This window comes from Ovis aries, chromosome 4 (genome assembly GCF_016772045.2).
Source record: "Ovis aries strain OAR_USU_Benz2616 breed Rambouillet chromosome 4, ARS-UI_Ramb_v3.0, whole genome shotgun sequence".
Taxonomy (NCBI): Eukaryota; Metazoa; Chordata; class Mammalia; order Artiodactyla; family Bovidae; genus Ovis; species Ovis aries.
Window position 1 is genome coordinate 33,626,251 of NC_056057.1, and position 25,025 is coordinate 33,651,275.

The following is a 25,025-nucleotide window of genomic DNA, read 5'->3' on the forward strand; positions in this document are numbered from 1 at the left end:
TACATGCAGAGTACATCATGAGAAACGCTGGGCTGGAGGAAGCACAAGCTGGAATCAAGATTGCTGGGAGAAATATCAATAACCTCAGATATGCAGATGACACCAACCTTAATGGCAGAAAATGAAGAAGAATTAAATAAACTCTTGATGAAAGTCAAAGAAGAGAGTGAAAAAGTTGGCTTAAAGGTCAACATTCAGAAAACTAAGATCATGGCATCTGGTCCCATCACCTCATGGCAAATAGATGGGGAAACAGTGGAAACAGTGGCTGACTTTATTTTTTGGGCTCCAAGATCACTGTAGATGGTGATTGCAGCCATGAAATTAAAAGATGCTTACTCCTTGGAAGGAACGTTATGACCAACCTAGAGAGCATATTGAAAAGCAGAGACATTACTTTGTCAACTAAGGTCCATCTCGTCAAGGCTATGGTTTTTCCAGTGGTCATGTGTGGATGTGAGAGTTGGACTATAAAGAAAGCTGAACACCAAAGAACTGATGCTTTTGAACTGTGATGTTGGAAAAGACTTTTGAGAGTCCCTTGGACTGCAAGGAGATCCATCCAGTCTATCCTAAAGGAAATCAGTCCTGGGTATTCATTGGAAGGACTGATGCTGAACCTGAAATGCCAATACTTTGGCCACTTGATGTAAAGAACTAACTCATTTGAAAAGACCCTGATGCTGGGAAAGACTGAGGGCAGAAGGAAAAGGGGACGACAGAGGATGAGATGGTTGGATGGCATCACCGGCTCAATGGACATAGGTTTGGGTGGACTCCAGGAGTTGGTGATGGACAGGAAGGCCTGGCGTGCTGTGGTTCTTGAGGTCACAAAGAGTCAGACATGACTGAGCAACTGAACTGAACTGATATTACATACTCTATTATCCATATAAGAATAGGAAAGTCAGGAAAATGCATACAGAGGAGAAAAAGGCCAGGTACCAGATTGTTAGATAAAATCATTTCTACAGGAATTTCTTCATAGAACCATTCAAATTCAGCTTCTTCAGCATTACTGGTTGGGGCATTTAGGACTCTCTTGTTGACTGTGATGGCTACTCTATTTCTTCTAAGGGATTCTTGCCCATGGTAGTAGATATAATGGTCATCTGAGTTAAATTCACCCATTCCAGTCCATTTTAGTTCACTGATTCCTAACATGTCTATGTTCACTCTTGCCATCTCCTGTTTGACTACTTCCAATTTGCCTTGATTCATGGACCTAACATTCCAGGTTCCTATGCAGTATTGCTCTTTACAGCACTGGACTTTGCTTCCATCACCAGTCACATCCACAACTGGGTGGTGTTTTTGCTTTGGCTCTGTCTCTTCATTTTTTCCTGGAGTTATTTCTCCACTGATCTTCCAGTAGCATATTGGGCACCTACCAACCTGGGGAGTTCATCTTTCAGTGTCATATCTTTTTGCCTTTTAATACTGTTCATGGAGTTCTCAAGGCAAGAATACTGAAGTGATTTGCCATTCCCTTCTCCAGTGGACCACGTTTTGTCAGAACTCTGCAATGTGTCCCGTCCATCTTAGGTGGCCCCACATGGCATGGCTCATAGTTTCATTGACTTACACAGGCTCTGGTTCATGTGATCAAATTGGTTAGTTTTCTGTGATTGTGGTTTTCAGTCTGTCTGTCCTCTGATGGAGATGGGTAAGAGGCTTATGGAAGCTTCCTGATGGGATAGACTGACTGAGGGGGAAACTGGGTCTTGTTCTGATTTACTGGCAATGCTCAGTAAATCTTTAATCCAATTTTCTGTTGATGGATTGGAGCTGTGTTTACCTTTGGGCTTCCCTGGTGGCTCAGAGGGTAAAGCGTCTGCCTGCAATGCGGGAGACCTGGGTTCGATCCCTGGGTTGGGAACCTGGAGAAGGAAAAGGCAACCCACTTTAGTACTCTTGCCTGGAAAATCCCATGGACAGAGAAGCTTGGTAGGCTACAAGAGTTGGACACGACTGAGCGACTTCACTTTCACTTTCAAACTATGGTGGAGGTAATGAAAATAATGGCGACCTACTTCAAGATATCCCATGCATGTACTCTACACTCACTGCCTCCAACCCTGCAGCAGGCCACCACCAACCCACGCCTCTGCTGGAGACCCCTGGACACTCCCAGCAAGTCTGGGTCGGTCTCTTGTGGGGTCACTGCTCCTTTCTCCTGGGTCCTGGTGCACACAGGGTTCTGTTGTGCTCTCCAAGATTCTATTTCCCAGTCCTGTGTAAGTTCTGGCAGCTCTATGGTGGGGTGAATGTCAACCTCCTCCAAGAGGGTTTATGCCATACCCAAGTCTGCTGCACCCAGAGCCCCTGTCCCTGCGTCAGTCCACTGCTGACCCATACCTCCACAGGAGACGCTCAGACACAGTTCTGTCTCAGTCTCTGTGGGGTTCATGGGTCCTGGTGTGCACAAGGTTTGTTTGAGCCCTCTGAGTGTCTCTGGTGGAAATGGGGTTTGATTCTAAATGCACATTTGCCCCTCCTACCATCTTGCTGGGGCTTCTCCTTTGCCCTTGGACGTGGGGTCTCTCCTCACAGCAGCTCCAGCGCCTACCATCTTGCTGGGGTTTCTCTGACCTTGGACATAGGGTATCTACTGATGGATGCTCCAGAAAAGTGCAGCCACTGCTCCTGACCTAACACCCAAAAAAGATGTCCTTTTCATTATAGGGGACTGGAATGCAAAAGTAGGAAGTGAGGAAACACCTGGAGTAGCAGGCAGATTTGGCCTTGGAGAACAGAATGAAGCAGGGCAAAGAGTTTTGCCAAGATAATGCACTGGTCATAGCAAATACCCTCTTCCAACAACACAAGGGAAGACTCTACACATGGACATCACCAGATGGTCAACGCTGAAATCAGATTGATTATATTCTTTGCAGCCAAAGATGGAGAAGCTCTATACAGTCAAGAAAAAGAAGACTGGGAGCTGACTGTGGCTCAGATCATGAACTCCTTATTGCCAAATTCAGACTTAAATGGAAGAAAGTAGGGAAAACCACTAGACCATTCAGGTACAACCTAATCAAATCCTTTAAGATTGCTCAGTGAAAGTGAGAAATAGATTCAAGGGATTAGATCTGATAGAGTGCCTGATGAACTAAGGACGGAGGTTTGTGACATTGTACAGGAGACAGGGACCAAGACCATCCCCAAGAAAAAGAAACACAAAAAAAGTGAAATGGCTGTCTGAGGAGGCCTTACAAATAGCTGTGAATAGAAGAGAAGTGAAAAGGATAGGAGAAAAGGAAAAATAAATCTATCTGAATGCAGAGTTCCAAAGAATAGCAAGGAGAGATAAGAAAGCCTTCCTCAGCGATCAGTGCAAAGAAATAGAGGAAAACAACAGAATGGGAAAGACTAGAGATCTCTTCAAGAAAATTAGAGATACCAAGGGAACATTTCATGCAAAGATGGGCTCGATAGAGGACAGAAATGGTAGCGACCTAACAGAAGCAGAAGATATTCAGAAGAGGTGGAAAGAATACACAGAAGAACTGTACAAAAAATATCTTCATGACCAAGATAATCACGATGGTGTGATCACTCACCTAGAGCCAGACATCCTGGAATGTGAAGTCAAGTGGGCCTTAGAAAGCATCACTACAAACAAAGCTAGTGGAGGTGATGGAATTCCAGTTGAGCTATTTCAAATCCTAAAAGATGATGCTGTGAAAGTGCTGCACTCAATATGCCAGCAGATGTGGAAAACTCAGCAGTGGCCACAGGACTGGAAAAGGTCAGTTTTCATTCCAATCCCAAAGAAAGGCAATGCCAAAGAATGCTCAAACTACTGCACAATTGCATTCACCTCACACGCTAGTGAATTAATGCTCAAAATTCTTCAAGCTAGGCTTCAGCAGTACATGAACTGTGAGCTTCCAGATGTTCAAGCTGGTTTTAGAAAAGGCAGAGGAACCAGAGATCAAATTGCCAACATCTGCTGGATCATCAAAAAAGCAGAAGAGTTCCAGAAAAAACCTTTATTTCTGCTTTATTGACTATGCCAAAGCCTTTTACTGTGTGGATCACCACAAACTGTGGAAAATTCTGAAAGAGATGGGAATACCAGACCAGCTGACCTGGCTCTTGAGAAATCTGTATGCAGGTCAGGAAGCAACAGTTAGAACTGTACATGGAACAACAGACTGGTTCCAAATCAGGAAAGGAGTACGTAAAGGCTGAGTATTGTTACCGTGCTTATTTAACGTATATGCAGAGTACATCATGAGAAATGCTAGGCTGGAGGAAGCACAAGCTGGAATCAAGATTGACAGGAGAAATATCAATAACCTCAGACATGCAGATGTCACCACCTTTATGGCAGAAAGGGAAGAACTAAAGATCCTCTTGATGAAAGTGAAAGAGGAGAGTGAAAAAGTTGGCTTAAAGCTCAACATTCAGAAAACGAAAATCATGGCATCTGGTCCCATCATTTCATGACAGATAGATGGGGAAACAATGGAAAAAGTGTCAGACTTTATTTTGGGGGGCTCCAAAATCACCGCAGATGGTGATTGCAGCTATGAAATTAAAAGATGCTTTCTCCTTGGAAGAAAAGTTATGACCAACCTAGACAGAATATTCAAAAGCAGAGACATTACTTTGCCAACAAATGTCCGTCTAGTCAAAGCTATGGTTTTTCCAGTGGTCATGTATGGATGTGAGAGTTGGACTATAAAGAAAGCTGAGTGCCATAGAATTGATGGTTTTGAACTGTGCTGTTGGAGAATACTCTTGAGAGTCCCTTGGACTGCAAGGAGATCCAACTAGTCCATCCTAAAATAGATCAGTCCTGAATATTCATTGAAAGGACTGATTCTGAAGCTGAAATTCCAATACTTTGGCTGCCTGATGGGAAGAACTGACTCATTGGAAAAGACCCTGTTGCTGGAAAAGACTGAAGTCGGGTGGAGAAGGGGATGACAGAGGGCGAGATGGATGGATGGCATCACCTTCTCAATGGACATGAGTTTAAGGAAACTCCGGGAGTTGATGATGGACAGGGAAGCCTGTGGTGCTGCAGTCCATGGGGTCCCAAAGAGTCAGACATGACTGAGTGACTGAACTGAACTGAATACAGGTAAATACTTCAGGCCACCAATAGAGGGTGCTCTCTAACTGTACATAATACATTCTTACTCTGCTCTCATCTAGCTCAGTTGAGCTAGAACTTGGAGATGATTGACCTCTTTGTAGTAAGGCAGCTTTCAGTCCATTCTGAAGATCAGCCCTGGGATTTCTTTGGAAGGAATGATGCTAAAGCTGAAACTCCAGTACTTTGGCCACCTCACGCGAAGAGTTGCCTCATTGGAAAAGACTCTGATGCTGGGAGGGATTGACGACAGAGGATGAGATGGCTGAATGGCATCACGGACTCGATGGACGTGAGTCTGAGTGAACTCTGGGAGTTGGTGATGGACAGGGAGGCCTGGCGTGCTGCGATTCATGGGGTCGCAAAGAGTTGGACACGACTGAGCAACTGAACTTAACTGAACTGAAGGCAGCTTTGTGTGTTTTTTTCCTTGCCTTCATGGCAAACCTCAACCCTCGGGAGCCTTGACCATCTTCCATCAAGTAGCTCTTACTTGTTTGTCGTTGTTAAAGCTGTTGTCATTGTAAAGTTATTGTAACATTTCTTTAATCAATAGGAATTTAACAAATATTTTACACTAGGTTTGAAGTTTATTTAGGATTGTCACAGTCTTTCTAGTGGTCTAGTTAGTAGGTTGAATAGGCTTTGAGTTGTCACCCATAGCCCTGTTCTCCCCATAAGTGAGTGAAAGTTGTTCAGTCATACCCGACTCTTTGTGACCCCATGGACTGTAGACTCTGTCCATGGGGATTCTCCAGGCAAGAATACTGGAGTGGGTAGCCATTCCCTTCTCCAGGGCATCTTCCTGACCCAGGGATTGAACACAAGTCTCCTGCATTGCATGCAGATTCTTTACCATTTGAGCCACCAGTGAAGCCCTTTCCCCATCAGGCTAGTTATTTTCGTCGTGTGGTTGAAGAACACTGTTTTGTTTTGTTTCTGGATTACAGCAGAAATGCATATATTCAATGTCCTTCTATCAGTTAAATTTATTTTTCTTTTTGATGCTCAGATTGTCCAATCTTTACTAATGGAAATGCCTTTATGTTAATTCCTGTGTACTTCTGACAAGATACATTTGTCATTGCTAACTTTCTTGCTTTCTGGTACAAGATACCACAGGCTGATCTTGGCTAGTTCTGGTGCTGGAATCAGTCATTCCTCTAAGGATCCAGAGTTTATCTTATATTTTACAATGAAAGGGAAAAGGAGGCATTTGAGGGAATTCCCTGGCCGTTCCAGTAGTTAAGATGGCAAAGACCAACAAGGAAATAATTACTATAAAAAAAGGGGTTAGGGACTTTGCTGGTGGTCCACTGGTTAAGATGCCATGTTTCCACTGCAGGGGGCCTGGTTGTGAACCTAACACAGCCAGAAAAATAAATAAGGAGGCATTTGAGGGTTTTTTGAGGTTCTAAATTCCTCATTAATATTTCTTTTCAAAGGATGCTCTTAAGTAAAGGTCAAAAGTTCAACTAGGATAAATAAGATACAAGGATGTAATGTACAGCACAGGGAATATAGCCAATACTTTAAAATAATTATAGATGGAGTATAATTCAAAAAATAGTGAATAGTTATTCACTATGCTGTATAACTGAAACTAATAGAGTATTGGAAATCAATTGTATTTCAATTTCTTTAAAACATGTAAACATTGAAAAGTATTTAAGAGACCTTTTTAGATTTGGGATTAACTTTTTGGGCAAGAATACTTCATAGGTAGGTAATAATTTTTGAATACCTGGCTCCTTACTAGGCTTTTTCTTTGAGTGTTTTATTCGAGGGGAAATAACTGTAAAGTGATGCAAAGAATCACTACAAAAATTTACAAGAATAGGTAGATAATTTATAATTTTTGAATAACTAAAAAGTGATCTTTATCCCATGTCTGTGTCTAAATTTAACAAAAAGCAAAACACAGGACTAAAGAAAATTTTATATTGAAATTATGAAGAAGTTAGGATTTTCGAAATGCTATGTAAATTTTCCAATTCTGGTAAACTTTAATGAATAAAGAGTAAATTCTTACTTCTTTTGGTACAAAATTGCTTTTGTAACTTCTCTGGCATTTATATTCATTCATTTGACCAATGCTGAGAATGCCATGAAGATCCAGGCTCTGTTCTAGTAGCTAGTGATTCTGGAGTGAATAAAACAGGGTTCCTGCCCTCATAGAGTTTACTTTAGGCAGTCGGCAGTCACTGACACCAACAGTAGCAAACAGTGCCTGAGTGACCGTCCTGTTCCTCTTCCCAAGTAGCTACGAGAGGCTGTGAAACTGTTCAGTTTGGTACTTTAACCCACATGGCCAGGACGGAAACCTGGCCAAAACCCATTCTTCCAACTGAGATCAGACACCTGGTTTCAGGACCTAATGAAGCTCTGGTTCTTGATGTTTTGTTGCAGAAGGAATTCAGTGAAAGACAGAGGGATAGGTAAAAAGTGGATTTATTTAGAGACAAACACACTCCACAGAGTGCGGGCCATCTCAGAAGGTAAGAGGAGCCTCGTAATACTGCTGTGGTTAGATTTTATGGGCTGGGTAATTTCATAGGCTAAGTGGGAGGATTATTCCAACTATTAGGGGGAAGGGCAGAGATTTCCAGGAACTGGGCCACCACTCACTTTTTGGTCTTTGATGATCGGCCTTGGAACTGTCATGGTCCTGAAGGTGAATCATTTAGCTTGATGATGCGTTACAATGAACATATATTGAGGCTTAAGGTCTAGTAGAAGTTGACCCATCTGCCATCTTGGACCTGTTTGGTTCTGATCAGTTTATGTCATGTCCTCAGGCTGTGTCATTATTTTAAAAGTTATGCGCTACTCACTTCCTTTCTGTTTCAGCTGTAAGGAGGTAGCTCTTATCCTGTGTTCCTAGGAGAGGAAAAGAGGAGAAGTGTATCCACACCTCATGTTTGGTGGCTTTCCCTGTCTGGAACTTCAGTCTCTCGACCCTAGTCATTCTGCTCATTTGAGTAAAATTCTGAATTACTATACTTGTGCTGTGCATGTGTGTGTGCTCATTTGCTTCATTTGGTCCAATACTGGAGTGGGTTGCCATGTCCCCCTCCAGGGGATCTTCCTGACCCAGGGGTCGAACCTGCGTCTCTTGCATTGCAGGCGGGTTCTTTACCACTGAGCCACCAGGGAAGCCCCTTACTCATGCTAGATTAGATCCTTTATCTTCATGAAGATTATAGCCTAAGATTTTCTCAGTGTGCCCTGTCACAAATAGCGCTGGACTATATCCTGAGAATTATAGTACATCAGGAAATAAATAATACATAGAAGATAGCAAAGGTGTGCAGCAGGGATTTTGGGCATTTGCTGTACTTGCCATCAGAACTTGCCTTGTAAACATCGGCTTCAAATGTGTTAGCTTATCAACATTAAAAATTGCCTCATATCATGGACCTCTGGGGTTACTTAGGAATACTTGGAGCCACAGATATTAAATGGTAAGTTCCAAGTGTTATATGCCTTATGTATAACTAGAGGCTGAAAGTAAAACTTCATCATGAACATCAGCACCTTATCTGAGGTGAGTGGGGAAAGGAGCAAAATGAGGGAGAAAGGATAACCCTGAAGTATGGAGACACAGAACAAGGAATCAAATAAATGAACAGAATAATAGCTTTGAATTGACTGAGCACTGCTATCAAAATATAGAGTATGGGATTCTACATCTTTTAAAAGAGCTTGTAAGTAACAGTAGACTTGAGCCTAATCTCTGAAAGGAAAGAAAGAGACCAAACTGGAAATTTTCTTTTCATCTTTCATTTAGAATAATGAGTGTAATATTGAGGGTACCAAAAAAATGTGTGATTTCATTTTTGACACCAGGGTACTCTGGCTGAAACCCTTACTTTAAGCGCCAATTGCAGCTAAAGACAAAAGAAGGTGATTTGTTGGGAGCAGTGGTTTAGAAATGCTAAGAGGAGGGATGAAATTTACATTCCAATAAGAAGGAAAACATTTGATAAACGACATTTGGACATGGTCAACCCTGATCTCCCCCTCACATACCTGGCCCATGTTCTTTTTAGGTATCTTCAGTGATAGCTCTATTCCTGGTTGTTGTTCAGTTGCTAAGTTGTGTCTGACTCTTTGCAGACCCTTGAAGTATATATAGCACACCAGTCTCCATTGTCCTCAAATATCTCCCAGAGTTTGCTCAAACTCATGTCCATTGAGTCACTGACGCCATCCAGCCATCTCATCCTCTGTTGCCCCCTTCTCCTCCTGCCCTCGATCTTTCCCAGCATCAGGGTCTTTTCCAGTGAGTTGTCTCTTTGCATCAGGTGGTCAAAGTGTTGGAGCTTCAGCTTCAGCGTCAGTCCTTCCATTGAATAGTCAGGGTCGATCTCCTTTGGGATGGACTGGTCTTCTCATTGTCCAGGGACTCTCGAGAGTCTTCTCCAGCACCACAGTTTATGGGCATCAGTGCTTTGGCTCTCAGTCTTCTTTATGGGCCGAATCTCACATGACTACTGGAAAAACCATACCTTTGACTATACAGATTTTGTCAGCAAAGTGGTGTCTTTGCCTAACTTTCCTCCCAGGGAGCAAGTGTCTTTTAATTTCATGGCTGCAGTCACCATCTGCAGTGATTTTGAAGTCCAAGAAAATAAAACCTGCCACTGTTTCCATTTTTTGCCCTCCTATTTGCCATGAAGTGTTGGGACTGGATGCCATGATCTTAGTTTTTTTAATGTTGAGTTTTAAGCCAGTTTTTTCCTTTTTCTCTTTCACCCTCATAAGGAGGCTCTTTAGTTTCTCTTCTCTTCATGCCATTAGAGTGGTGTTATCTGCATATCTGAGGCTGTGAAAAATTTCTTCTGGCAATTTTTTTTAATGTTGAGATATATTTAAAAATCTTTATAATTGAATGATAATTGCTTTACAATATTGAGTTGGCTTCTGCCATATATCAACATGAATCAACCATAGGTATACATATGTCCCCTCCGTCTTGAACCTCCCTCCCACTTCCAATCCCATCCTGCTGCCAGCAGTCTTGATTCCAGTGTGTGATTCATCCAGCCCAGCATTTCGCATGATATACTCTGCATAGAAGTTAAATAAACAGGGTGACAATATACAGACTTATCTTACTGCCTTCCCAATTTTGAGCCAGTCCATTGTTTCATGTCTGTTTCTAACTGTTGCTTCTTGACCCACATACAGATTTCTCGAGAGACAGGTAAGGTGGTCTGGTACTCCCGTCTCTTTCAGAATTTTCCACAGTTTGTTGTGATCCACACAGTCAAAGGCTTTTGTGTAGTCAATGAAGCAGAAGTAGATATTTTTCTGGAATTCCCTTGATTTCTCTATGATCCAGTGAATGCTGGCAATTTGATCTCTGGTTCCTCTACCTTTTCTAAACCCAGCTTTTACATCTGGAAGTTCTTGGTTCATTTGCTGCTAAAGCCTAGCTTGAAGGATTTCGAGTATAACCTGAATATCACGTGAAATGAGTGTAGTTATATGGTAGTTTGAACAATCTTTGGCATTGCCCTTCTTTGGGATTGAAATGACAAATGAAATTTTCAAGTCCTGTGACTACTCAGTTTTCCAAATCTGATGCCATACTGCATGCAGCACTTTAACACTTAATCTCTTCTGCTTCTATTAGGTCCTTACGATTTCTGTCATTTAACAAGCCCATCCATGCATGAACTGTTCCCTTGGTATCTCTAATTTCCTTGAAGAGATCTCTAGTCTTTCCCATTCTATTGTTTTCCTCTATTTCTTTGCATTGTTCTTTTAAGAAGCCCTTCTTATCTCTCCTTGCTATTCTCTGGAACTCTGCATCTTTCCCTTTCTCCTTTGCCTTTTGCTTCTCTTCTTTCCTCAGCTATTTGTAAAGCCTCCTCAGAGAACCACTTTTCCTTCTAGCATTTCTTTCTCTTTGGGATGGTTTTCGTCACTGCCTCCTGTACAGTGTTATTAACCTCTGTCCATAATTCGTCTGGCACTCTGTCTACCAGGTCTAATCCCTTGAATCTATTAATTACCTCTACTGTATAATCATAAAGGATTTGATTTAGGTCATACCTGAATGGCCAAGTGGTTTTTCCCTACTTTCTTCAATTTAAGCCTGAATTTTGCTATAAGGAGCTGATGATCTGAGCCACAGTCAGCGCCAGGTCTTGCTTTTTGCTGACTGTATAGAGCTTCTCCATCTTTGGCTGCAAAGAACATAATTAATCTGATTTCTGTATTAACCACCTGGTGATGTCCATGTGATGGTAATGGTCATAGTGGAGAGTTCTGACAAAACATGGTCCACCAGAGGAGGGAATGGCAAACCACTCCAGTATTCTTGCCAATAGAACCCCATGAACTATCTAAACAGGCAAAAAATATGACACAGAAAGAAGAGACTGGCTCAAGTTGAAAGGTGTCCAGTATGCTACGGAGGAAGGAAGGAGAAATAGCTCCAAAAAGAATGAAGAGGCTGAGCCAAAGCAGAAACAATGCCCAGTTCTAGATGTGTCTGGTGGTGAGAGTAAAATCCAGTGCTGTAAAGAACAATATGGCATAGGAACCTGGAATGTTAGGTCCATGAATCAAGGTAAATTGGATGTGGTCAAGCAGGAGATGGCAAGATTGAATGTCAACTTCTTAGGAATCAGTGAACCAAAATGGATAGGAAAGGGAAAATTTAATTCAGATGACCATTGTATCTACTATAACCTTCAGTGGTAAAGAATCTGCCTGCAATGCAGGAGATGCAGGAGACACAGGTTTGACCCCTGGGTCAGGGAGATCCCCTGGAGAAGAAAATGGCAACCCACTCCAGTATTCTTGCCTGAAAAATCCCATAGACAGAGGAACCTGTTGAGCTATAGTCCATGGGGTCACAAAGAGTCAGACACAACCGAAGCAATTAAGCATTCATGCATTATATCTACTACTGTGGGCAAGAGTCCCTTAGAAGAAATGGAGTAGCCTTCATAGTCAACAAAAGAGTCTGAAATGCAGTACTTGTGTGCAATCTCAAAAATGATAGGCTGATCTTGGTTGGTTTCCAAGGCAAACCATTCAACATCACAGTAATCCAAGTCTGTGCCCTAACCACTAATGCCAAGGAACCTGAAGTTGACCAATTTTATGAAGACCTACAATACCTTCTAGAACTAACACTAAAAAAAAAAAAATAGATATGCTTTTCATCATAGGAACTGGAACGTAAAAGTAGGAAGTCAAAAGATACATGGAGTAACAAGCAAGTTTGGCTTTGGAGTACAAAATGAAGCAGGGCAAAGGCTAACAAAGTTTTGCCAAGAGAACGCACTGGTCATAGCAAACACCCTCTTCCAGTAACACTAGGGATGACTTTACAAATTGACATCACCAGATGGTCAATACCGAAATCAGAGTGATGATTACATTCTTTACAGCCAAAGATGGAGAAGCTCTATACAGTCAGCAAAAACAAGGCCTGGAGCTGATTGTGGCTCAGATCATCAGCTCCTTATAGCAAAATTCAGGCTTAAAATAAAAAAGGTCGGGAAAACCACTAGTCCATTCAGATATAACCTAAATCAAATGCCTTATGATTATACAGTAGAGGTGATGAATAGGTTCAAGAGATTAGATCTGGTAGACAGTACCTGAATAACTATGGACAGAGGTTCATGACATGGTACAGTAGGCAGTGACTAAAACCATCAAGAAAAAGAAATACAAGAAGGAAAAGTGGTTGTCTGAGGAGGCTTTACAAATAGTCGAGGAAAGAAGAGAAATGAAAAGCAAGGGAGAAAGGGAAAAATAGACCCAACTGAATGCAGAGTTCCAGAGAATAGCAAGGAGAGATAAGAAGGGCTTCTTTAATGAACAATGCAAAGAAATAGAGGAAAACAATAGAATGGTAAAGACTAGAGATCTCTTCAAGAAAATTGGAGATACCAAAGAAACATTTCGTGCAAGGATGGGCATGATAAAGGACAAAAACAGTAAAGACTTAACAGAGGCAGAAGAGATTAAGAAGAGGTGGCAGGAATACACAGAAGAACTATACAGAAAAGGTCTTGAGGACACAGATAACCATGATGGTGTGATGACTCACCTAAAACCACACATCCTGGAATGTGAAGTCAAGTGGAACTTAGGCTCTGCAAAAGCCTCGGACTCTGTGGATTACAACAAACTGTGGAAAATTTTTAAAGAAACGGGAACACCAGACTGCCTAACCTGCATCCTGAGAAACCTGTATGCAGGTAAAGAAGTAACCATTAGAACCTTATATGGAACAACTGACTGGTTCAAAATTGGGAAAGGAATACAGCAAGGCTGTGTACTGCCACCCTGTTTATTCAACTTCTGTGCAGAGTACATCATGTGAAATGCTGGGCTGGATGAGGTATAAGCTGGAATCAAGATTGCTGGGAGAAATATTAACAACTTCAGATATGCAGATGATGCCACTCTAATGGCCAAACGCAAAGAGGAACTAAAGAACCTCTTGATGAAGGTAAAGGAGAGTGGAAAAGCTGGCTTAAAACTCAGCACTAAAAAACCAAGATCATGGCATCTGGTTCCATCACTTCATGGCAAATAGGAGTCAAAAACATGGAAGCAGTGACAAGTTTTCTCTTGGGCTCCCAAATCACTTGGGATGGTGACTGCAGCCATGAAATAGAAGACACTTGCTTCTTGGAAAGAAGGCTTTGACAAACCTAAACAGCTTATTAAAAAACAGTCAGCACTTTGCTGACATAGGTCTGTATAGTCAAAGTTCTGGTTTTTCTAGTAGTCATGTGCAGATGTTCGAGTGGACCATAAAGAAGGCTGAGTGCTGAAGAATTGATGCTTTCAAACTGTGGTGTTGGAGAAGACTCTTAGCCCTTTTGCACAGCAAGAAGATGAAACTGGTCAATCCTAAAGGAAATCAACCCTGAATATTCATTGAAAGGACTGATGCTGAAGCTCCAATACTTTGGCCATGTAATGGGAAGAGCCGACTTATTGGAAAAGACCCTGATGCTGGGAAAGATTGAAGGCAAAGGAGAAGAGACAGCAGAGGATGAGATCTTTGGATAACATCACTGATTCAATGGACATGAACTTGGGTGAGCTTCGGGAGATGGTGAGGGACAGGGAAGCCTTGGCAGTGCTGTAGTCCACGGAGTCACAAAGAGTCGGGCATGAATTAGTGACTGAACAACAGCAGTGTCCATGTGTAGTGCTGTCTCTTGTATTGTTGGAAGAGGATGTTTGCTATGACTAGTGTGTTCTCTTGGAAAAACTCCGTTAGCCTTTGCCTTACTTCATTTTGTACTCTGACCTGTTATTCCAGCTATCTCTTGACTTCCTACTTTTGCATTCCAATCCCTGTGATGAAAAGGATGTATATTTTTTGGTGTTAGTTCTAGAAGGTATTGTAGGTCTTCATAGAACTGGTCAATTTCAGATTCTTTGGCATCGGTGGTTGGGACATAGACTTAGATTACATATTCTTTGTATGTATTTTCAGTAATAGCTCTATTCCTGGAACAGAATCTAAATTCTTTAGGTAGCTAATAGGAATGTAAAAAGACAGACTTTTGAGCTGTCTTTTCCTCCCTGAAAACAATCAGCCTAAATTAATTCTTATGCCAAAGAGGCACATTTTTAGGGTGGCAGATATTGCTGCCTTACAGAATTAATATCCAGAATATTTAAGGACCTTATACAACTCAGTAGCAAAAATAACTTTTTTTAAATAGGTGAAGGACTTGAATAGACATTTCTCCAAAGAAGGCATAGGAATTACCTAGCAGGTATGTGTGGAAAGGTGTTCAACTTCACTAATCATCCGGGAAAAAATTAAAAGTAGAACTACTGTATGGTCCCTCAGTCCCACTTCTGAGTATTTACCCAAAGGGAGGGAAATTAGTATTGTTATCAAACCCAAGTTCATGTGCCCCATGCACAGTGAGACCAAACAAACTGAACAGTCAGACTTGGGAGCGAGGAAAGGTTTGTTGATCAAAAGGGTGCTGACCAAGACGATGGAAGACAAAGGTTTGTCTCAGATCCATCTTACCGGCTGGCCAGGGCATAGTGGTCGTAAAAGCAACAGTTGGGATGAGGGTTGCAGGGGCCATGACCTTCTTCTCATTGGTTAGTGGTAATGTAACAGGATGGTATTGCAGGAATCTTTATCATCGACCTTTCAGCCAGTCTGAGGTCCAGTGCTTGTACCTAGTATGTCATCCCCATCCCCCACCTGGGTGGGGGTCTTAGTTCCTACAGAACAACTCAAAAATATGTGTCAGGTTGTTAGGTATATCCCTTGAGGAGGAATTAAGACTCTGTTATCACTGAGCTATTTTTTTTTAGTGTTTTATCTTTAATTGGAAGATAATTACTTTACAATATTGTGTTGGTTTCTGCCATACAGCAACATTCTTGAACCTCCCTCCCACCTCCCACCTCATCTCATCCCTCTAGGTTGTCAAGGAGCACCAGATTTGGGCTCCCTGCATCATACAGCATATTCCCACTGGCTATCTATTTTACATATGGTAACGTACATGTGTCCATGTTACTCTCAATTGGTCCACCGTCTCCCTCCCCCACTGTGTCCATAAGTGTTTTCTCTGTGGCTGTGTCTCCACTTGCGCCCTGAAAGTAGGCTTATCAGTACCACCTTTCTAGATTCCCTATATATATGTGAATATAAGAAGTTTGTTTTCTTCTTTCTGACTTATCTGTTTGATAGGCTCTTGGTTCATCCACCTCACTAGAACTGACTCAAATGCATTTCTTTTTATGGCTTAGTATTCCGTTGTATATATGTACCACAGCTTCTTTACCTATTCATCTGTTGATGGGTATCTAGGTTTCTTCCATGTCCTAGCTATTATAAATAGTGCTGCAGTGAACACTGGGGTATATGTTTTTTTCAGTTACTGTTTTCTCGAAGTATATGCCCAATAGTAGGATTGTTGGGTCATGTGGTAGTTTTATTCCTAGTTTTTTAAGGAATATCCATACTGTTATACTGGAGAAGGAAATGGCAACCCACTCCAGTATTCTTGCCTGGAGAATCCTATGGACAGAGGAACCCAGCAGGCTACAGTCCAGAGGGGTTACAAAGAGTCGGACACAACTGAGTGACTGAACAACAACACAATATTCTGTTATACATAGTGGCTGTATGAATTTATATTCCCACCAACAGTGCAAGGGGGTTTCCTTTTCTCTACACCCTCTCCAGCATTTATTATTTGTAGATTTTTTGATGATGGCCATTCTGACTGGTATGATGTAATACCTCATTGTAGTTTTGATTTTCATTTCTCTAATAATGAGCAATGTTGAGTATTTTTCTATGTGACTGTTGGCCATCTGTATGTCTTCTTTGGAGAAATGTCTGTTTAGGTCTTCTGCCCACTTTTTGATTGGGTTGTTTGTTTTTCTGGTATTGAGCTGCATGAGCTACTTGTATATTTTGGAGATTAATCTTTTGTCAGTTGTTTTATTTGATGTTATTTTCTCCCATTCTGAGGGTAGTCTTCACCTTTTTTATAGTTTCCTTTGCTGTGCAAAAACTTTTTATTAGTTAGGTCCCACTTGTTTATTTTTATTTCCATTACTCTAGAAAGTGGCTCATAGAGGATCTTGATGTAATTTTTGTCAAAAAGCGTTCTGCCTGTGTTTTCCTCTAAGAATTTTATAGTTTCTGGTCTTAGCATTTGGTCTTCAATTCATTTTGAGTGTATATTTGTGTGTGGTATTAGGAAGTGTTCTAATTTCATTCTTTTACATGTAGCTGTAAGTTTTCGCAGCGCCACTTATGGAAGAGACTGTCTTTTCTCCATTGTATGTTCTTGCCCCCTTTATCAAGGACAGGGTGCCCATGGGTGTGTAATTTTATCTCTGGGCATTCCATCTTGTTCCATTGGTCTGTATTTCTGCTTTTGTGCCAGTACTATATTGTCTCGGTGATTGTAGCTTTGTAGTATAGTCTGAAGTCAGGAAGTTGATTCCTCCAGCTCCATTCTTTTCCTTCAAAATTGCTTTGCCTTTTTGGGGTCTTTTCTGTTTCCATACAAGTTGTGAAATTTTTTTGTTTTAGTTTTGTGAAAAATGCCATTGGTAATTTGATAGAGATTGCATTGAATCTGTGGATTGCTTCCAGTAGGATTGTCATTTTCACAGTGTCCATTTCTCCCAATCCAGGAACGTGATATATCTCCCCAATTGTTTGTATCATCTTTGATTTCCGTTGTCAGTCTGCTATAATTTTCTGTTTATGTGAGCTGTTGTTTCTTGACTGCTTTTCCTTTGTGTCTGCATTCCGTCATTTCCCTAAATTCAAAACTGCTTGAATCTCTTCTTTGGAACTCAGGGAAGGCCTAGGAGATTAAAGCCTTTCTCTTGAAGCGATAGCACACTGTCATGTTCATTTCAGCGTTAGTAATAGTAACCAAGAGATAGAGGTAATTTCAGCGTCCATGTGTCCATGGATGAATGGATAAAGAATATGTGATATATAAGACACTGTGTCTATATACAAACATAGACAATGGATGATAATGCAGCCTTAAAAATGAAGGAAATCCTACCATTCATGACAACATGGACGACATTATGCTAAGTGAAATGAACTAGATGCAGGAAGACAAAACCTGTATGACCCCACTTATGTGTGAGCTCCAGAGAAGTCAGATTCACAGAAATGGAGTGGAATGACTGTTACCAGAGCCTGGAGAGGCAGGGATTTAGGGAGATAAAGTTCAGGAGTACAGAGTTTCTATGATGTAAGGTGAACAAATTCTGGAGATCTAATGTATGACAAAGTGACTGTATTAACATTATTGTATACTTGAAATTTTCTAACAGGGTAGATCTTAAGTGTTCTCATCACACAGAAAAGAAGTTAACTATGTTAGGTGTTGGATGTGTTAATTAGTTTGAGTATGATTATTATTTCACATTGTATATCAAATCATCAAGTTGTTTACTTTAGATATACAATTTTAAATTATCAATTATGCTTCAGTAAAGCTGAGGAGGATAAGACTGAATTGTGTGCGTGTGGCCAAATTCCTAAATAATTCCTACTGAGAATCTAAAGAGAAATTAGTTATCCACCAATTCAGAGGTAAATACTACAGGAAAGCTGTTAAAAATTAGCTGGAATACATATATTATTTCCACTTTCTTAGTAAATTAAACAATTTTCTCTTAGTGCATCTTTCTGTAGAATTATTAACCTTAAATGTTAGCAGCAGGCCGAGCTCCTTCAGATGGTTGGGAAATAGGAATGTCTCTTTACTGGTACATTTTGATCAGGACCTCACTGCTAGAACAAATAAACTGCTTGTCTGTTTATCACCCTAAGAGAACTCTGGTCAAGATTTGGAATTCAGGGGTGGGGTTCTCAACCTAACCAGTTCACTTGCCTGCCCCCTAGTGTACGGGGGTGGTAAGAGCAAAGCTCCCCCTACCAGGATCCTCCAGGAAGCTTTCCTTTCCACAGCTGCAGGGCAAGCGCTAGGATTTCCTCTGTCCACATTCCTCACAGATGGTGGGAACCAGGTGTGGCATGGATGAAAAACTAGGCCTGTTCAATACACTGAAATCTCTTATATCCTGTTCCAGAGGACAGGCAGGTTCCCACAGAAAAAAACAATATCTGATTCATCAATGGGCAAAAATTATCCACGGGCAAATAGTGTGTAAAAAGTTCTGTGAAAATTCAGTCCCTTTTTCCATTCTACGGGGTGTAAAAGCTTTCACTTTCCACAACATATTCTGAAGTGGAGGTGGTGCACTTACTTTTCATTAACTGAGTTTTGCCAGTGTCCTTTCCTCAGATGCCTATGTGCCTTCCTTGTATTCTGCTGTGAATATTTCCTGTGGGCCAGTTATGACTTCGAGATTCTGTTCTCCAGTGAAAACCACTGGAAACCCTAAAGAGTATGTGAAAGAGAAAAATGTAGTAATAGAGCCCAAAATAAAGATAGTTTATTTTAATAGATTCTCTGGGCAGTAACCACCATTTCTGCTTTACACAATTTTTCTGTCAGTCTTAGAAATTTTCTAATCCCTCTTTACTGTTTTTGTAAAAACTAATGTTAAAGTACCATAGAACCTTTTTAAAATGTACCTTTAAAGTACTTTTAAAAATGTACCTTTTTAAAATGTTTCATTCCTTCTCTAGTGAAATGAAGTAGTTGAACCTTGCCTAAGGTAGTATCTTAATGGGAGACATTCTCACTGAACTCTGCCTATTTCATTTCTAGCATTCCAATTTTAGGAGAAAGTCTGTTGTTTACATCAGATAATGTTTCTTTATGGACATAGTGGAACAGATGTTTTAAATGCACACAGATAAAATCAGATCTCTGTAAAATGAGAATATTTGTCTGTAGCTTGTAGAGACATTTAAAAGTGGGATTACTCCATTAGAATCGTGGTTGATAGCCAGTGGTGTTGTGCAGGTTGGCCTTCTCTGGTGCAGGATTGTCATGCTAGCTAGTACAGTGATGACTGTCTGCCACCCACAACAGGACTGTGGTCTACGAAAGTTAGTGGAAAGCACATTTTACTTCCTGCCTCTGAGCTGATTGTTCAGAACCTTGGGACGCTAAAGTCCTGGACTCCTGCTTGGGAATGCAGGTTGCCTAGGTGATATTTTAAGGTATTTTAGAGGTAGAATTAGAGCTTTGCAAAAAGAATTATGCTTTTAATTGAACTAACAGTTCAAATGTTGAATTAGTTTTGTGAAATTGAATTATTGGTAGAAAGCTAGTTCTTTTCTAAGTTGTATTACTGAGTAATAGCTTTACAAAAGATGAAAATAAAACCATGAGTTGTTACAGTGGCTTCATTCTGTAGAAAATTTCCTGTAGAGTATATGGTTCAATGCAGTTGTCATTGAGGAAATTATTTTCATGAAGATTTACTGGTAGTCATTTCTATCAAGAACAGTTACAGGAACCTCATAGTTTTTATTTTATATTTTTCTATATTTTATTTTTATTTAATTCTTTTGTTTACTATTACTTCAACATTGTGAATTTTGAAGCTAGATAATCATACAGATGGAATCTCCACTCTCTTTTATGTTTTTATTGGCATCTGATCACCTGTAACTTTTAAGATATCACCATTATTTTTAGTTAAGATGTCAAGTGCAGCTTGGGTCCCTTAGTCCGTTATAATATCTCTGGGGAAAAGATGGGAATCCTGAATTTCACAGGCAGCGATTTGTTACAGCAGGTGGAGAAAGAATGAGAAACACATGCTGCAGGAGACAGAGCAGTCTTAGCCCAACCAGCCTTCCTGTAGTTCTGTCCCCAGTCTGTTAACATTCCGTTTTTAAAAGGTGCATTTGGGGGCCTAAATTGATACCGTTAGGTTCCTCTGCCATTGCAGAACAGTGAAGCCAAAAGCACTCACCATCTTAATATTCACAGGACTGTGCTAAAGAATAATGATTTAAGATCGAGACAAGAGTTAACTGCCCACCTCACCAACCAGTGGCCTTCCCCAGGAGCTCTGGATGTCAATGCTGTTGCCTTGGATACGTTGCTTTACCGAAAACACAATAAACAGTGGTATGAGTAAGTGTAACACTTTTTTTTTTTTTCCCCCAACTAATTACAAACTTAGTTGTACTGAAACATATGACTGTCCACTTTGGTTTCTAATACTTTTCTGAATTCATTATTAGCTCAGAGCAAAAGTAGGATTTAAGACTATTTTGGCTTGGTAAGGTTATATTAAGGCAGTGAATGTGGTAATGTTACAAAGCCAAGGCACCCTGGAGAAGTAAAGACATTGAGAAATGCTTATGTAGTGTTACATTAGCTACCTACTTTTCGTTTACTGAATCTTCAGCCAGTCCTTCAGTTATGTCAGTGAGCTTGTATTTAATGAGCCATCTATATTTTAATTCTAGCTGTGGTGTTTGTTTTTACGTTAGAACTAATTTTCATGCTTGAACACAAAATTCCATGTCATAAAAGGATAGAAAGAAATTTACTTGTTCTTGGTGGGTCTGAAAGAGTTCTGTTCATTTTTCAATAAATCTAATTTTGGGGGGATATTGAAGATAATCACTCCACCCATGGCCACAAGATCCTTTTCCTTTTTCTTTGTCCCAGGATTCAGGACTGTTTCACTTAGAAACTGTTTCCCCTGTTGAGAGCCGCACAATCTTAGGCTCTCTTTCTTTAGGTAGTCTTCATTTCAGAACTTGGAAATCGTGTTACCTTCTTTTGGCTTTTAGTCACTTTCCCATCATGGTAATTGTTTTCAGTGTCTTTATTGTCATATCTTCAGCTGACTTTTCTGATAGTTTTCCCTGCTCCCCCTCCATCTCCTTCGGTTCTCTCTCCCCTTACCTTTGTCCCTCCTTCATCTGTTTCCCGGTCTCCTCCCTCTCTTCTCTCTCCTTTTTTTTCATCCCCCTCTCTCTTTTTTTTTTTCTTTTTTTTTTTTTTTTTGTAAGAGCCCTTTTAAAAATTTCACTGGTAGCGCATGCATACTCAGTCATGCCCAACTCTTTGCAACGCCATGGACTGTAGCCTTCCAAGCTCCTCTGTCCATGGGATTTAACTAGGCAAGACTACTGAAGTGGGTTGTCATTTCCTCTTCCAGGGGATCTTCCCAACCCAGGGATTGAACCCACATATCCTGCGTCTCCTGCATTGGCAGGCAGGTTCTTTACCACTGCGCCTCTTGGGAAGCCCTTCACTGGTAGAGCAATATACTTCTTTTTGTGCTTCATAGGCCACCTTTCACTAGGTAATTAGTGGCCTGGCATTTCTACAAGGAATGTCTTAGCACAGACCTAATTTCTGCCTGCTTTCCTCAGTGATTTTTCTCATTTCAGAGATAGAACTCAAAATAAATTTTTACCTTTTGTTGTTTAAAAAAGATTGCTGGAGGCTTTTATGTTTACTTGCCTGTTAGTTTCATTGATTGTTAGAGATAAATAGGGAGCCAGTTATTTACAAAATGAATCAGTAGAACTCTCTTCATCATCTCCTGCACCACACTGAGTATGAGTCAAGGTGTTGACTGGGTCTTTCATGAATTGGAACCTAGTTCCCCTTATATCCTATGGAAGTTATAAATAACTACAATATATCTTATTATGCTAGGATATAATTTTATCTTTCCTTGACTCATTTAATGTATGCAAAAATATTTATTTGTATTTCTGATTTATAATAGAAAACTTAATTTTTTTCTTTTTTGAAATATAAATTTATTTATTTTAATTGGAGGTTAATTACTTTTACAATATTGTATTGGTTTTGCCATACATCACATGAATCTGCCACGGGTATACACCGTGAACCCCCTTCCCACCTCCCTCCCCGTACCATCCCTCTGGGTCATCCCAGTGCACCAGCCCCAAGCATCCTGTATCATGTATCAAACCTGGACTGGCTATAGCAATACTTGATATACTTATCTATAACATAAGATGCTCCTGCTTTTATAACTGCAAAAATATTACTACATCTTGACAAAAGCCTAGTAACTGTGCTTTTTATTGCAGTATCTATGTTGTCACTTTACATAGTGGGTGGTAAAATATTTTAGCAGAAAGACATGTACATACCACTGCCGGCCCATAGAGCTGCCCGCTGGGGAACCAGTGAGGACATCCAAGTGGAAGATTTATTTCTGGGTTACCCCCGCAAGTAGTAATAGTGGCTGTCTTCTACAAAATATTGTAGTAGCAACAAGAGTAACTGCAGTCTCAGAAAAGAATGCAGCAAAACTGCCTGTTTAGAATGGATCCAGATTTTGTCCCTCTTGACTTGGTTTCTCCATTAGGTTAAGAAAGGATACCCTTTCCTTCCTGGCATCATCAGTCTTTTATCTCGCCAGACGTCTGATGTTGGCACTGCTTTTCTGTGACCCTATTGCCAAACTGATATCCCTGAACAAAAGTACGCCCTTGGGGCAGTGCTGAGATCCCCGTACCTAGAGTTTAAAGTCAGGATTTGAACGTATTTCTGTTGCTTCCTTGCTGTTTAACACTAAGCATGACTCCTTGCTTTTTGTTTCTGCATATGTAATACTGGGGTGGGGGTAATGCTTATTTAAACGGAATTGTAAGAGTCATCTGAGGTAGTAAATTGCCTGGCACCTAATCCCTTTCTGATAAGTCTTTATTTATTTATAGTCTATATAATCTTTTCTGTTTGGACTCTTATATAGCCTTATATCTTTCATGTTTGGACAGTGCCATTCACCTGATATCCTGCTATTTCTTAGAGAGCTCTTAAAGCCCTATCTAAATTTAAAATGACCAACAAGTTCCCAGTTGTTTGAAATTAATAATACCAACTTTTTCATGTAGAAATGGATTTTCAGAACAGAGTAGTACTGTATATAAATCATGTTTGAGACACATCATAGCTTTTCATCAAGATACAGTTTGGGCTCTCCTCAAATTTATAATACAGGCCAAAGCTATAGAACTGAGCTGATCACCAATTTCCTCTTCATTTTATCAGTGTCTTAAATAAGTCCAACAAACATTTGTGAGAAGCTGCAAATTGCGAAGGAGGTAGCCAGAGCCTCCTTAACAGGAAATATTAGCTCTCTTAATAATATGGAGAAAGAAACTGACCCTGTAATGAGTCATTGAAATTTCATGCTAAGGATATGGAAGGTCTGTAGTTAATTTCTCCAGAGGCTCTGTAAATGTATTTGCCCACTTGGGTTTTAGAAGAAAGAGAGTGTGCTATTTGATGTAATGAATTTTGTGGTAAAATGACCCATTGGGTAACTTGGCTGTGATCACCTTGTCATGGAAGGACCCCTTTCACAAGAGATCTTAAATTTATTTCCATTTACTACACTGTTTATAAAGCTTTAAACATATCATTTCAAATTTATTTCTAGATTATTTAGACTGACAGGGTTAGTTATGTGGGATTTTATTATATCTCTTCCTTTATTTCAAACATAGGCGTATCATTTAAAAAACTTTTAAGGCATTACAGGCATTTAAGGCATTACTGTAAAAGCTCAACAGTAAATAAATATATAAGGCACACTCCCTAACACGCACACTGAGCAACTGATTCTTTTTTCTTTCCACTAAGTTCTGTTTTAATATATATCTTTATATGCAAAGTCTAGGTCACTTGAGCTTGTTAAATATCTGGTATACCATCTTGTTAGATTACCTGTTACGTAACTTTGTTAGATTATTCCCATCCCAGATCAGATCCATCGTCACCATATATATATTTTCTACTTACACTTTTTTTTAGTTTTCTAAATTTATCATCGTCTTCCAATTTAGCTGCCATTCACAAAATCATGAAGAATTACGAGGTTTTTATGTCCTTTATGATCTACTACTTAGGCCTGTTTTTCTTAATGATTTCCGGTGCATTAGATATAATCACTTCCTGTGTATTCCAGGTTCTCCTTCTCATGTGTGTCTAAAGCACTGAGGTTGTAGAAATCTTTTATAAATTACATTTTGTATTGACCTGACTCACATTTTGTCCTCTTTTAAGCTCCCTTGCATCCTTCCATTTTTAGTAAATTAAAAGTTTATAGATGTTCTGCTGTAACAAATGCTTACTTTGTTCCTTAAACATACTTCTGTGGAAATCAAACCAAGAATAAAAAGAACGGATTCCGTGCACAGTGATGTGCCTCTGTGTATAGATTGTGTGCATGTATTTGTTTCTATTTTCTACATGTGGATAGTTTATTCTTCTGTTTATCACACTCTCTGTTGTCCAGTGACTACCAGATAATGTAACTTATTATTGACCTCAAGATGTCTAATGGGCAAATAGGTAATGTAGATTAGCCACAACATTGTGTCTGCATTGATATGAAGTATAAGATTGTAGAAAAATTTGCTTATAATTGAATTGACTTATCACTCAGTTTCCTTTGATTTGCCTTTATTTTGGTA

The 25,025-nt window shown here is 40.1% G+C and overlaps 1 protein-coding gene across 4 annotated transcripts in view; it reads left to right on the plus strand.

The window, feature by feature from the left end:
• The window catches only part of RUNDC3B (RUN domain containing 3B), a 175,207-nt gene that overhangs the window by 126,796 nt on the left and 23,386 nt on the right, over positions 1-25,025 (plus strand). For 2 of the 4 annotated variants that reach the window (XM_042249155.1, XM_015095223.3), the window contains one exon: positions 20,536-20,682. The exons of the other annotated variants lie outside the window; for them this stretch is intronic. In XM_042249155.1, the coding sequence (XP_042105089.1) occupies positions 20,536-20,682 (147 nt within the window). The remainder of the gene's footprint in view (positions 1-20,535; positions 20,683-25,025) is intronic. 4 annotated transcript variants of the gene reach the window in all.